At 44.4% G+C, this 15,606-nt stretch overlaps 1 protein-coding gene across 5 annotated transcripts in view; it reads left to right on the top strand.

Moving 5' to 3' along the window:
* The window catches only part of ARHGAP26 (Rho GTPase activating protein 26), a 316,385-nt gene that overhangs the window by 284,036 nt on the left and 16,743 nt on the right, over nucleotides 1–15,606 (top strand). For 4 of the 5 annotated variants that reach the window (XR_006292680.1, XR_006292679.1, XR_006292682.1 and 1 more), the window contains 2 exons: nucleotides 613–723; nucleotides 6,956–7,047. Coding sequence is in view for 1 of the 5 variants with exons in the window: in XM_043552848.1 (XP_043408783.1) it covers nucleotides 613–723; nucleotides 6,956–7,047 (203 nt within the window). In the remaining 4 variants the exon portion in view is untranslated. The remainder of the gene's footprint in view (nucleotides 1–612; nucleotides 724–6,955; nucleotides 7,048–15,606) is intronic. The other variant, XR_006292681.1, reaches the window with a different exon arrangement.

A 15,606-nucleotide genomic window follows, 5' to 3' on the forward strand; every position in this document is an offset into this window, starting at 1 on the left:
ATTTTCTTCAGACAGCTACTAGAGTGAAAGAACTTCCCTGCCATCCTTCAGATAATGAACTCTTCTAGGCTTCCAGGGCGTAAGGCCCATTTAGTTAAAAATATAAACAGGAAATTGTTTTCGGGCACTGTGGATTGCAGCCCAGAGAATAGCCTTTCATACTTGCACACCTCAACCACCAAAATTAAAAAGAGGAATGAAAGGCTGGTTACAGACATCATTAATGTCCAGAAATATGATCAACAATCTCTCAACAATGGGGGAGATAAAACAAAGCAGGTAAGTAGCTGGGGAAAGAAAGCCGCTGTGTGCAGTGAGATGACCTCTGTAACCTAGAATGTAGTCGTTCTGTACAACAAAGCAGCAAGCTTGCCAGCAAAAGAATAATAGAGCAGGGATTAATTGCAAGGTCCAACCCTTTTTGTCTAAAGAAATGCAGATCTGGCCTTGAAACTGTTTCCCAAGGTCTCAGTGTTCCATTTTGTAGCTTTGTTTCATGCTGTGAATATTCCCCAGGCACCTACTCTCATTGGATGTCGTTGAAATGTCTTTCTCTGTTTTGTTTGTTTGTGATGGTTGTGTGTTGATAAGTTATCTGATTCTGTCTTGCAGCCCTCAGAATCCAAGCCCAACATCACCCCTTTCACCGTCCTGGCCCATGTTCTCTGCGCCATCAAGTCCTATGCCCACCTCCTCTACGTCCAGCGACTCATCCCCCATCAGGTCTGTTGCAGAGTTTGTTCTGGTTTTCTGTTGCTGCTTCTGCAATTATATTTTTATTTTTATTTTTTTCTGTGTGTCTTGTTCAAGTTCCCCCAGTGCAGTCCAGCTTTGGTGTCTAGCTTGTTATTTTAGTTACCAGCTTTCATTGGTCTTCAGCTGCCTTCATGCAGCAAGAGAGGAAACGTCCAAACATCCCATGATCCAAGAGGAATGGTTTGAGATGACCTAACAACAGTTAATTATCTATCAGGTGTTCCTCTCATCCCAACAGTGGTGCAGACCATGGGGAGAATTTCTCAGTGATCAGAGCAGGCAACTAGGAATCATGACCCCTAAGTCTTATTCCCACTGCTACAGTTGTCTTGCTGTGTGACTTTTGCCAAGTCCCTTAACTTACCTGAACCTCATTTTACCATTTCTACAACAGGTAAGAAATGTACTAACCTCACAAGAGTGTTGCACGGCTTAACTAAGAATTGTTAAATACTATGGGCCTTGATTTTTTTTTTCCCCAGCCCAATCTCCCTTTTCACACCTGCAATTTTACTGAATGGAACTATGTAATATAGACATACTGTCTTATTGTGTCTGCATCTCAGGTAGTTAGACGTCACATGAAATAAATTGCTCCTGGAAGTTGGGGACACCCCCTAAAGGAAGGTTTAAAAATCTTACCCTTTGAGGTGGAAGAATATGGTATTATATAATGCTCTACCTAGGTTATTCCTAAAGTGCCCAGCATCATGGTGCATCTAAGTCCTGGAAACTACTGCATGGTCTCAACTGCGAAAATACTCATTTTCCTAGCGTATTCTTGTTTTGCGCCGTGCTATCTCCTGTAGCCCTGAGAACTTGGAGTATTCTAACTGGCTGCTGTGATTAGTTTATCTTGCATTGAAGAAACATGCACTGTATGGCAGGAATGTGCCTCTCTTCAACATAAACCTTTGTACTGAATATGTATCATATTATGGGATGTGGGGGAATGCAAAGACTATTCACCTTGTAAAAGAAATGAAATTGGATACAACATCATTGATATATTTGTCCCCCTTATGATTGGTATGGGAGCTAGAAGCAGTCAGTTTGTTTTACAGATCTGTCACCTGTTCCACACCCCCTTTTCCCTGCCTACTCTCCCTGTACTAGTTTATTCAAGGTGATTTGGTTAACCAGGCTTCCCAGCTGCTTTGCTGTGCTGGACTGTAGGGTAGCATTGATGCCTTAATATCTAACACTCATTAGTAGGCAGCGCCCCAGCCCATCTCTGGCAACTGCACTGCTGCAGTATATAACCCAGAGGTGGCAATAACCATCCTCTGATGATTTTCAGTCTGACCTCCAGAAAGCTGCCCTCTGAACAGGCCCCTTCTCTTCAAGTGGATCATAAAAAATGCAATAAAAAACATATTAATTCCTTTAAGACCAGCCTAAGTGGAATTATCTTTGCTTTTTTCCCGTCCTTTAATTAGTATTCATTAGTGCATAAATGTTGCAGAGCAGCAGGAAGAGAGGCAGAACCTGGGTCCTGCTCCTTATATGACAAAATTGAAAACTACCTTGCCCACAACTTACAAATGCCACATTTAACTCCTGTCTAACTCTTCTGAGAGGACGACTCCCTCGTTCTATAAATTGTACAAGGGCACATTGGGAAACCTCCATTGAGTGCTTTCCTGGCCCTATGCCATGCTTGGAGGCAGAAATTAAAAATGAGTGATCAGAAGGATCTAAGCTTTTTTTATCTCCTTGACGGGCACAGCAGCAATAGAAATGGCACAGTCCTGATAGTAGCATCTTGCACTGAGGTTGCTGTGAGGACAAAAAAAAGTGGTTGGAGGCCTAAAGGGGACCAAGCAGTGGAGTTTATTTACAAGAATAGCAACAGCTTAAATAATTCAGGGCAGTTGCCTAGAAAATTCCTTTGTTTTAATTCTGTGATCTCCATAAAGCTTTGCATGCTGAGTGAGTCCTACTTGGCTCCTGAATGGTAGAGATGTAACCCCTTTAGTTTGTGTTTGTCTAACCGTGCCACTCCCCACCCTTGACAGCCAATTGGACTGGATGGGAAAACTTGGAAACATGTCATCTTTGGAGCTGTGCCAAAGCGTGTCCATGAAATCACAAAGCCACATGAAACTTTCCCGGTCTGAGGTTTTGTTATGAATTTGACCAGTGTGATAAACTCAGGACAGACAGCTGCCAGGGTGGGGTAGAAAACAGTCCCAGAAGGTTAAAAGGCCCTCCTCCCCCCTATCAACTGAGGAGGGATAACTACAGGTCAATCAGGTTCAGCTGAGAAGGGATTGCCAGAGAATCAATTAGGATCTGCTGAGAGGGAGTTACCTGAGGTCAATTAGGATCAGCTGATTCCAACTAACTGCTGCCTGAGACCTTTTTAAACCCTCCCCTGTTGGGAGAAGAGGGAGAGAGAGAGAAGGAGTCATGCTGTCAGTAGGTTAGGGGCAGCGAGACAGCAAGCCTCACCAGGAGGGGAGGCTGCATTCCCTCCCATAAGGGAGAAAAACAAGCCCAAAAGACTGGTGGAGAGAAGGAACGGACTGTCCCTGTGCAGCCAAGGGGGACTGTTTGTTTTACCCAAGCCCGTCTTACCAAGGCTAAAAGCAACGGAGGCTGGTGAGACCAAGAAGGTGCCTTGCCACACCAGGTTTACTGAAGAGGCTTGCAAAACGTCCGGGTGAATCCATGACCAATTTGAGCAAATTTGGGCCATCTGATTGTTTCAAGTCAGAAGCTGGAAAAAACAGACCGGTTCAACCAAGGTTTGCTTTTGAAAAAACTCAAAATCCCAAAGCAAACCTCAGAATGTTGTGGTGGGAGAGATGATTATGAACCCTCATGAGAGAAATAAACCCTACTTCTTACAGTTCTTTATTTGTTGTTATTGTTGTTTGGTGAAGGAGCAAGGGGTTCTTTGGGATGTTAGTAAGCTTGTTTTGGTTTCCTATTTATATTGAATGAAAATGGTACTAACAGAAAAGGCTTTTTTTTGATGAACGAGCTCCTGGAAAGGAAAGTGACCTAATTTTTTAAAAAATGCTCATGTAAAAGATTTGTTGTTTCAAAGAAAGTCTGTTTGCCCTGTGAGGAATTAGATTAGCTGCATTTGAACTTCCAAATATTCCACGTTTAGATTACAGATTACAATTAGTCCTTGCATGACAGATCAGAAGTCCTGTCCTAATGGTACTGATGGAGAGAGATTATGTTTACATGGTTGCCTATGCATTTTTCAGGATTTCGTACTATCCACTTATCTTGCTTTCCAATCACTTATGTCAGGTTAACACACTTTCTTCCCCTTGCTACAAACCACTGCTCTGCTGGTAAAAGTAAGACAAAACAGTGGAGACTATTCAGACTTGTGCGTGAGCCTCCAGGGTTTGGCCATGCCCTACCGCTCGCCCTCCACACTTCAGATACAAACAAAGTGGTGGGTCAGGCCCACCTGGAGGAAAATTACTTCCCAATCCCAAATATGGCGATCAGCTGAACCCTGAGCATATGGGCAAGATTCACCAGCCAGATACCCAGGGAAGAATTCTCTGTAGTAACTCAGATCCTACCCCATCTAACATCCCATCACAGGCCATTGGGCCTATTTACCATGAATATTTAAAGGTCAATTAATTGTCCAAATCAAGTTCACCTATGGAAATTGCCACTATCTACAGGAAAAGTTACCCTTAAGTCTGTTCTGGGTTCCCAGAGTGTTCATAAAGGCATTGATCGTGATAATAGCCAGGAGTAGTACAATGACTCATATTTATTAGATGATACAAATGTCAGGGCCTCATAATTAGGAATCTTGCAGGAAGTGACCTTGAAGACTGTATCAGATTGGCTTACACAGCACCCTCTTGTGGCCCACCATGGCACTATGCACCCTGCCTCAGTTTTCCCTTTGAGGGAGCTGGAACTATTTTCAACATGTGATGAAACATAATGAAAAGGCAAGTGACAATTCTGTTTGGAGTGGTTCAGTCTTTCAGTGGCAAGAGGAAGCCCAAAAAAATGAAGGACACTCCCTCCGCAGTCCAGACTCCCCAAATCCTGACCACAGAGCCCTGGCTTTCAGGTTACACTATATGTATCGAGAACATTGTCAAGGTCAGGGAAGCCACAGAGCATCAACTTCCCAAAGAGAAGAGCAGTCAGGTTGGGTCTTCGTGGCTTCCATGATCAACTGAGGTAGGAATACATCCTGATCTGTTCAGGCAATGTAAATAAATCCCCTGGGGATTGGAGGCGGGGCGGGGGGGGGCAGGGGATAACAAGAAGTTCAAGTCTAAATGCCAAAGCGATGTAGGCATTTAAAGTAATGCTCATAAAAAGAGCACTGAACTCAGTTCAATAAGGCATTGTTGTTTGAATCTACTGATATCAGTTCAGAGTTTTCATACTGCTTTGGAAGCAGTTGATTGGCTTGAGAGCCAAAATCTTGACGTCTCCTTGGCAAGTCTGTGCTGCCTCTGGTATCTGTATGAGGCACAGCCCAAATATCTTGGACTGAGAGTCCCAGTAAGGAACTGGACAGGTCACAAACATTCCATTTCCAAGGCTGACGCATATAGCCAAACCAACGTTACAAGCTTTCTCCCTTCCAGGGCTCCCAATTCAGGAAGGAGGCTTCCATTTTTCTGGTGGGTTTTCCATCTGAGGCAATGTCAGCATGCAGCTTCCTGTATGATTGTCTCACTGAAATGGGAGGGATCTCCCAGTTTCCTTATTTCCAAAACTGCAAAATACGCTACATAAAATATACTCTAGTCTGCTTAAAATACAACAATAAATCCTAGTTTGTCCTGTTTCCTACTGATCAGTCTTGTTTGACCTTAGGACAGAAGTGGAAGGGTGGGCTAACTCTTCCCCACCTAACTAGAAATCTGAGATAACTCAGTTTATGTTGTGGTCTGCTGATTGAAGCAAGAGCCAGACACTCCTGCATTCTGTTCCCTGCTTTACTAGGGAATTGCTGGTTGGCTTTTGAATGCAAATGCTTTCTGCCTCAGTTTCCCCTGGAGATTCAACTGGTGAAAAGCTTATTTGTTTCCATAGCAACTTATGGATGTGACTTCTGAGAAACAAGTGCTGCTGATAAGAGGAAAATTTAAAGCCTCTGAGATGCCATCCTGGTGAAGATTTTTACGTACTTCCTGGATGGCAAAGAAGATTAAATGTTGGAGAAAAGCAGACCTGTTGTCTGGAAATTAACTTACGTACTTAGGTCACGTCAGGCATAGAGATGAAAATAACCTTGAGAAAGCTATTATGGATGGAATGGTGGTGGGTCATCATAGTAGGGAATGACCAGTGAGGAGATCAATAGACGGTGTGCGGCAGGTAATGGGAAGGTCATCTGCTGAGTGTGCAAAGTTAGCCATGATTTAAGAATGCTTCTGAAAATTCTGTTATGAGGTCACCAGTATTCAGACATGAATAAATGGACTTTACATTACATTACAGTTTACCCCACTGCAAAGTGGAGGTAATACAGAGAAAGTTTTTGAAGTTTAATGTTTGTAAAGGGTTTTGAGACCCGCAGGTGGTGGGTTCTGAAAAAGAGCAACAAATTATTAATAAAAGCTACTTATTTTTCTGTTTCTGAAGTGCTCATCTGTGGGTGCAGAGTTGTTTCCAGGAAGTAGAACACTGTAGATACAGCTAGAAATGAACTATAAAATATTTTTTGGGTAAATGTTAAAAACAAACTGCCCTGACTGATTTACAGTGTCAGTAAGTAACTACTAATGCTGCCTGCCTGTCTGCCCCAAGTAGGAACTAGGTTTTTAGTTAGACATTTCTTTTCAGTGACTCACAAAATATTTCCAATTTACTCTGGCCTTATTTAATTCTCCCCTTTAATGGACAGGAAACTCTTCCAGTAACCTCTGATTTAGTGCTGCTCAGTGTGTTGGGCAATTCTGTACATGCCCTGTTCGTCAATGCTTCAGTTTTGCTCTCACTGAAATTTCCAATATGGTGAAATGGGACTCTGGAGGAAGTGATATCTCTGAGAGAGCTTGACTTCATTGGAAATATTTTGAATTTTTTCTTCCCTGACCCTGGGTAACCTTTTCACCCTGAGCCCTGCTATTTGGCATCTTCCTCAAAAATTTCCCCAAGAGAGTGGGGACAGAAATTGTGTTATATTTTTAATAGAGATTTTCTTTGTTTATGTCGAATACATTCTCTTTCTTTGTTTTCACAGCTCACCATTCCGGAAAGCCAGAGCCTTGTATGCTTGCAAAGCAGAACATGACTCGGAGCTCTCCTTCACAGCAGGCATCGTATTTGATAATGGTGAGTCTTCAACTCCCAAGCGTGGACAGTGTAACGTAATACAAAATGCTTCACAGAGGGAGAAGCAGGAGAGAGAGACCGTTGAACGCTACAAAGAAGAAGAAAGGTTTTACAGAGATGATGTTAAGGAGAGGAAGAGGTTTGATTTTCAGAGGTGCTGAAAACCCACTGCTGCTGATTTTGTATGGGTGGGAGTTAAGGGTGCTCCACACCTCAGAGGAAGTGCTCAGCACTCATCAGGCCTGAGCCTTTTGAGGGAAGGAGAATTGTTGGGGAAGTACAAGTGGAGAGGAGAAGCATCGAGAAGGACAATGCTGGAAGTTTATAATCTTCCATTATACAGGTTTCATTATAACAAACTACCACCATTGCCTTTGGTTAGTACCAGATAGTCAATACATGCATTGAAAATGGAGGGAAATTACAGGATGTGATCATGCTTTCAGTGGAGAACAGGCTGGCATCATCACCTTGTATACATGTATAGGTGAGAATTAAGTGGAGGGGTTGCAGCGATCCCCACGGCTATGTTTAGGAACATGGAATGTGTCCTCTGATCTTTAATAAGTAAAAACTTAATGTAATGTTTAGCATGGGAGCACCATTCACCCCATTGCAACGATACATGGGCGAAAACCAAGCAATGGGTTCTCTCTCAATCTGAAAACCAATACTGTTTTTGAGTTGCTTTCCTCTTCTAATGCAATGTGTTCTTGCTAGCTGCTGATAGATATATTATTTCCTGTGTATATGCAGGTAAAAAATACTTGCCAATACACCGAGGAATGGAGTTAAGCATATTTCAGTATGTTCTACTTAGGGTGACCAGACATCCCTTTTTTAAAGGGACAGTCCCATATTTAAGCCCTCCTGCAGGTGTCCCAACTTCTTCTTAAAAACGGACAAGTTGTCCCGTATTTTCTGTCTCCCCCCACATCAGTACTGGCAGGTCCTGCTGCTGGCCGGATCCCTGCTTGCTAGCCGGATCCCTGCTTGCTAGCCGCCCTCCCACCAGCAGTGGGGGGGGGGGGGGGGGGGGGGGGGGGGGGGGGGGGGGGGGGGGGGGGGGGGGGGGGGGGGTCCAGTGGCCGACAATGTGGGTGGGTGTGCGAGGCTGGTAGAGGGGCAAAGATGCAGTGCGCAGGGCCAGCCGGTCCCCCGGCTGGTCTGTCAGCACAGCCCCTGCTGCGTACCAGCTCTCGGCCAGCAGGGCTCCGCCCCCCCATCCCATTTCCAGCCAGGGCTGGCTGTGGGCTATGAGCTGCAGTGGCTGGTGAGTGCCGGCAGGCGTCAGACGGCGGCCAGTTATGTGTCGCCTCTGCTGCCCACCCATCGGCCCTTTATGTGCTCCCCTCTGGCTGTCCTCTCCCTGCTTCGCCCCTTTGCCCCCCCAGCCCTGCTGCTCCTCCATATCCCATTCTCCCCCCCCCGCCCCCCCACCAGCTATGCCGCCCTCGGCAGAGCATGTCCCACTCCCAGCACTGTGCGGAGAACCAGCCCCTGGTTGGAGCACTCAGCTCACCAACAGCCTGGCCAGCAGCTCGTTCCTTCCCCCACTGCCTCTGGCTGGGACAGCTCCCTGGGAAAGCCCAAGACACTCTGGCCCGGGCTCTGGCCACGAGGAGCCGAGCCCTGCATGTGCCAAAGCCCCCCACAGCGCTGGCACGGGGAAGCCTCTCTGCCCCTCAGCTAAGCTCTGCAGTGGTGGGGGGAAAGCAATTTCCAGCCTGTTCACACCGCGAATCTGCAGACTCTACAGCAGCCCCCAAGGCAGCGGCTTAGCACCTCTTCACCTCCCTCCCACGCCATGGGCCCTACCCCCAGGGAGCGTGGGGCTGCTCCGTCCCCTAGGCACCCTTCCCTGCTGAGCCACCTCTCTGGCTGGGTGGGTTTGCTGAAGCCCCTACAGTAGGGTTGCCCACTTTTTAATCACACAAACCCAATAACCCTTGACCCGCCTGCTGCCCCACCCCCTCCCTGAGGCCATGCCCCTGCCCTTCCCCCGCTCACTCTATCCCTCCCCCCCCCCCCCCCCCCGCTCCATTGCTCACTCTCTCCCACCCTCAGTCACTTTCACCGGGCTGGGGCAGGGGTTTGGGGTGTGGGAGAGGGTGCAGGCTCTGGGATGGGGCTGGGGATGAGGGGCTTGGAGTGCAGGAGGGGTCTCCAGGCTGGGGCCAATGGGTTTGAAGTGCGGGAGGGGGCTCAGGGCTGGGGCAGGGGGTTGGGGTGCAGGCTCTGGGAGGGAGTTAGGGTGCGGGAGAGGGTTCTGACCTGGGGCAGTAGTGCGGGAAGGGGTTCGTGGTGCAGGCTCTAGGAGGCAGTTTGGGTGTAGGAGGGGGCTCAGGCCAATCCGGGAGGGTTGGCAACCCTACCCTGCAGTCAGGTTCCTTGGGCCCTGGTGCACAATGCATTCTTAGGGCTTAACCCCTTCCTGCCAGCGCTGTAGCCAGGGGACAGGAGGCATCTGGGTTATGTCGGTGGCCAGCAGCAGCCTGGAGGTATTAGCTGCCTTTTGACACTGTGTGGGCAGGAAGGGACAAGCTGCTTCCAGACACGGAGGGATGGGGAGAAGAAGAGATGAACTCTGCAAAGACACAGGCCAGGTCATCCCTTCCCACCCCACTCCCCTGCACCTGGAAGCAGCTCCCACCCCTTCCCTCCCACACAGTGCTGAAAGCCTGCTGCTGGCCACATTCTGGTGTGAACCCTGGCAGAAGTTTGGGGAGACGGGGCATGTGATGCTGCATGCCCCCCCAGTGTTGCCTTGGGAAAGTGGGGCACCAGGTACCAGAAGACACGGGTCTGTTCCAGGGGCCCAGCCAGGCATGGAGGGCAGAGAGTGCCCGGCAGAGAGGGTCAGGTCGGTCGGTCACCCCACCTGTGTGAGAGAGATATATGGGAGTGTGTGTGTGTCACCTCTCCCCATGTGTGGGGAGGTCTAGGGGTGTGTGTGCCATCCCTCCCTGTATGAACCCTAAAGCCTTAAAGATAAGAAGGTAAATAAAAAGAATCCAACTACGCAGTATTTTTTTTTAACAGGGGCTCAGTCAAGCTGATGTTAATGTGAACATTTGTACTGCATAGTTCTGACTGACTGCCATTGAACTCGCTTGAATATGAGCAGTTTTACCAGGTGCCCCGTGTTCAACATAGGGAAATATGGTCACCCTAGTCATACTTTGTCTGTGCATGAGTGCATTGTCCCATGTCTGATGCCGTTTTTGTTCCCCTTTCCACATCTTGGGTCTCCTAAATAAACCTCCTTTGTAAGGAAGTTCAAGGTAATCAAGGCCCAGATGCAGAAGCAGCAAAAGCTAGTGATTCCTGAGCAGCTTTCTAGGTGAATGTGACAGAGACAGATTAGCTTTTGCATATTGTACCAGAGCTGCACTGTGATACTGCTATAATGGTCCGTGCATCAGATGAAAAGGGGGAAATGAGTGTCTTATTCTGAATTGTATTATGCATGTCCTTTTTCTTCTACACATTGATGAGACTTGGGGTAGCTAGACTGAAATCAGTTTGTTTCTGGGAGTTGTTCCTAAGAAACATAGATTGTGTGTTTCATCCATCAAGAAAAAGGGACAAAAATATTATGCTCAATGGAATTCTTCAATATTTTCTTGGATATAGTTGCCTTATATGGAAAGGATTTTCTGCCACTTCCCAGACTGGCTTGGACTTTATATTTGTGTGTTGTCACTTTGGAAGCAGCTGCCACGTTCTCTTTTTGTCCCCTTCTTGTTAATTAGCAGAGTCCCCTCTTTGAGCTTTTGACAAAGGGCAGCAATTTAACAGGTACAAGGTTGATTTAAATATCCGGCGCTTGCTAGATAAAAATTGATGGATCATTCAAGAAAAATCACACACAGAATTCCCTAATCACTTAGTGTTTTCCTAATAACTCTGACAGATAAAACACATTGTCACTGGGAAGGAAATTAAATAGACACTATCTGGTTGATGATGGCCCAGTTTTAGTTCTTGTGATAATGAGGTTTTTGGGAAACCTAATATTAATAGCAATGTTTTCAAATAATCTTTTGAAGGTAGACAGTTTTTTCTTTGGATTTAACTTGTCTTTTGCAGCAGTTGCAGTGCAAGCTTCCCTGCATTTCTCAGAACACTTAGAATCTTTATTGTATTTATCCTCACAATGCAGCTGTGAGGTAAGGAACTCATATTAGCCTTTCTGTGCCTCAGTTATCCCCAAGGTCACGCAGGATATCTGGTGGAGCACTGAATTGAACCCGGGTTTCTGGGGTGTTAGACTAGGGCCCTAACCACTGGACCGTCCTTCCTGTCTATGGTAAATGTTTCAAGATGTGCATGGAAAGAATTTTAATAATTCTTACATTTTAATAATCTAAAGCATGGGTTCCCACCCTGAGGCTTGCAAATAGGAATCAGGGGGTTTGCAGCCCTGTGCATTTATCATAGTGCTAAATGTGAGGTTTCCCAGCTAGACAGAAGGAAAGTCCTGGAGGGAGAGGCGGGGGAGTCGTGTTATGAAAGAGAGGTTAAGAACCATTATCTATCAAGTATTAGTAACACAGTTTAGGAAATGTGGTCAATAGTTTTATTAAACGTAACATTCAAACTTGATTTTCTAAAGTTAGATTTTCTAAGTTCTAAAGTCTCTTTCTAAAGAGACTTAGGGCCTGTTTTCCAGGGCTGCTGAACATCCACAGACCATGTGGTCTACAACAGGAGTTGTGGGTACTCAGCACTTATGTAAATTGACCCGTAGGTGATTAATTTTAAGCACACGTTTAAAAATGTTGGCCATATTTTTAGCGTATGTCCCTTTAAATTAACCTAAAAACCATCTGAATTGCTGCTGCCAGATGCTGTGATTTGTATGCTGCGAATGTGGAAAAGTTGTGTTCTATTTGTATTCTCATTTTATACAGTAGTGGGGAGAAAACGCTGTTAAGATGCTCTCTAGCATCTACTGTATGTGTCATGCTTTATCAGACAGCATTGGGAAAGAAATTAATGCCTCTTTCAGGAATGTTAGTCATTTTTAAAGGAAGAGAAGAGTAGTACCTGGAACCCATGTGACTTTCAATAAAAGTATTATCTTGAGCCCATTTACTGAGACCTAGAATTTGAAGATTGTGCAAACCCTCGCTGTGGGGAAAAACCGCATACACAGCAGCTGGACCGATTCTGCTCAGTGTAACCATTTGCAAACACAGGTAGTGAGAAGCCCTTATTCACATACAATATATGCTCCCTCAGTCACAATTTCAAAAGTTTCTAAGGAGGGATGAGTGTTTCCTAGGTGCTTGCTGGAGATAGACACATTGCTGAAAAGGGATGCCATTTGTGACACACGATCAATACAGAAGACCTAGTGCCACAGATAGTAAACTGGTATCTAATCAGCTTTAATGGGCATGGTCAATTTTATTCCATCTAAAAATTAGCCTACAACGAATCCCATGGTGAAGCTATGCCCTTCTGGGACTCTGGTCAAGTACATTTCTTTTCCCAAGCTGCTCGCTGTAGCGTCTGACAATATAAAAAAACAAAAAGACGGGAAGCCAGATGAGGGGAAAATAAATGCACATGAATGGGGGAGAGCTTCAACATGGGACACAGCACAGGTAAAGTTTTAGTGTGAATAAGACTAAAAGTGGCCCTTAAAGCCAGCTTACTATCTCTGACATTTGGTCTTCTTAATGTTCTTTGTGGCATGTACACATTTACATACAGATATAGATGTATGCCCTAGAGCTGGAACCAAGCTACAAAGCCCTGATCCATCTCTGAACTCTCCCAAAGTTTGATGTGTGTTTTGAACTTACAGTTTTTGAGTCACTCCCATCTCCAATAGGTATCAGTTTCCATAGACAGCTAATGTGAGTCTAATAATAAACAAGGAACAAGCACGCTATATACAAAAGGCACATTCTCATGCCACATATTGGCTTGCCTAACTGAAGTCCCTAAATGAGTTGCATGACTTCCATCTTTTGGCTTTTTTTATACTGTTAGAGGCAACAGTGATTTTGTTTAGAAAAATAAATGTCTGGATGGAACCACAGATCTTCTGTGTCCATGGCTTCATTGTTCTGCTGGTTTAATAATCAGAAGAACTGTGATGTTTAATATTTAAGCAAAATGCTTACTGTTTCAATGGGAAAGTGAGTTTCTTCTGATTCCAAAAAAATTTCCATTCTGATTCTGCTTGAACTCTGGTGTAACTTCAAATCATTTTCCAAAGCAGTGTGGGAAAGGCAGAGGAAAGAGTATGGAGTATATTCAAACCCACATCACTCTTTCCCATCTGACAGAAAACTATCATTCCAGTTTCAGGAACTATGTAGTCACTGCCGCTGCGGTGGCATTGCTGCAGTGCTGTGGAGGCTGTAAAATGCTCCTATCCAGAGAAGCTGACAGTCGAATTTTTATCGAAACACTGTCTTTTATCTCGGGCTGTTGACTAATCGCAGTTAACTCATGCGATTCACTCAAAAAATGAATTGCGATTAAAAAAATGAATTGCGATTAATCGCAGTTTTAAATCGCGCTGTTAAACAATAGAATACCAATGGAAATTTATTACATATTTTGGATGCTTTTCTACATTTTCATATATATTTTATTCTGTGTTGTAATTGAAATCAAAGTGCACGTTATTTATTATTACAAATATTTTCACTGTAAAAATGATAAACAAAAGAAATAGTATTTTTCAGTTCACCTCATACAAGTACTGTAGTGAAATCTCTGTCATGAAAGTGCAACTTACAAATGTAGATTTTTTTTGTTACATTGTTTTGTTTTTGAGTGCAGTTAAGTAAAACTTCAGAGCCTACAAGTCCTCTCAGTCCTACTCCTTGTTCAGCCAATCGCTAGGACAAACAAGTGTATTTACATTTACAGGAGATAATGCTGCCCTCTTCTTATTTACAATGTCACCAGAAAGTGAGAACAAGCATTTGCATGGCACCTTTGAAGCCGATATTGCAAGGCATCTGACTCAGATAATGAAAACGAACATGCGTCAGTCCACTCTGCTTTGGATCGTTATCGAGCAGAACCTGCCATCAGCATAGATGAATATGCTCTGGAATGGTGGTTGAAGCATGAAGGGACATATCAATCTTTAGCACATCTGGCATGTAAATATCTTGCGGCACCGGCTACAACAGTGCCATGAGAATGCCTGTTCTCACTTTCAGGTGACATTGTAAACAAGAAGCAGGCAGCGTTATCTTCTGCAAATGTAAACACACTTGTTTGAGCGATTGGCTGCGGTAGGACTGAGTGGACTTGCAGGCTCTAAAATTTTACATTGTTTTATTTTTAATGCAGTTTTTTTGTACATAATTCTACATTTGTAAGTTCAACTTTCATGATACAGAGATGCATGATAGTACTTGTATTAGGTGAATTGAAAAATACTATTTCTTTTGGGGTCTTTTACAGTGCAAATACTTGTAATCAAAAATAAATATAAAGTGAGCACTGTACACTTTGTATTCTGTGTTGTAATTGAAATCAATATATTTGAAAATATACAAAACATCCAAAATATTTAAATAAGTTATATTCTATTATTATTTAACAGTGCAATTAAGCACGCGATTAATTTTTTTAATTGCTAGCCAGCCCTACTTTTAACACAAAATTGCAAGGGGTCCAGGCATCTCTTAAAGTGACAGCATTACGTGCCCTAAAGACAAGTAGACACTGTAGGAGAAGGATTCAGTGACCCATTCAAACCCCAGTTAAACAATGATGCTGAGCTACCTGGTTTTTTTCCCTCCTCCTCCTGCATCCCAGTAAGTATGTCTCCCTACAAGGTGTCCCTCAAAGTAGTGCTGAGCGTAGACCACAGGGGGCACTGGTGGGCAAAGAGCAGTCTTTATAGGCAACTGGAAGGGCTTTGGGTAATTGGAGAGGTGTCTGGGCTTTGTTTGAAGATTTAGGAAGGGTTTAAGTGAACTGAGATTTCAAGCAGGCAGGATAGCTTTATGTCGTTCAGGGAGAGATTATTAAGATTATCTGCAACTAGAACAGAACTGAGGGGGAAGGTTTGGAACAGAGTTTGGGTAGGAGGGAGTAGGCAGGAGTTTTTCTTCCTTTTGTGGTGGCCCATTTTCTCTTTGGAATTCTCCCCAGAAACCAAGTTACTGGAAAGATCAAAGCCAGGAAATTCAGATAAATCTGAAATGTTGATTGGCTGTCGCCATCTGATAATTTACCATGTCAGAGCATGGAATACTTTTGTGGTTGCATCAGGTTAACCCTTGTTGATAAAATAAGCACTTTCTCAATAATTTGTTCCACATCCTAGTGTAATGTGACTATGAAGATAAAATATTCTAGCATCCTACAGGAACTGCTCAGAATCTCTCGTTTTACAGAAGTGATACTGCTGGGTTTTGATTCCTTGCTAGAAAATGCTAGTATTTTTTCTTATGGAGGCTAGTGAGGCCCAGATCCGGAAGTGCAGAATCATATGACAATGTGGCTAACCACATTATTTGAACTTCAAATAAGTCCTAGCTCAAGAGTTGGGGGTATTTTGAGTCCATTGTC

The sequence above is a fragment of the Chelonia mydas genome, chromosome 8 (genome assembly GCF_015237465.2).
Source record: "Chelonia mydas isolate rCheMyd1 chromosome 8, rCheMyd1.pri.v2, whole genome shotgun sequence".
Classification (NCBI taxonomy): Eukaryota; Metazoa; Chordata; order Testudines; family Cheloniidae; genus Chelonia; species Chelonia mydas.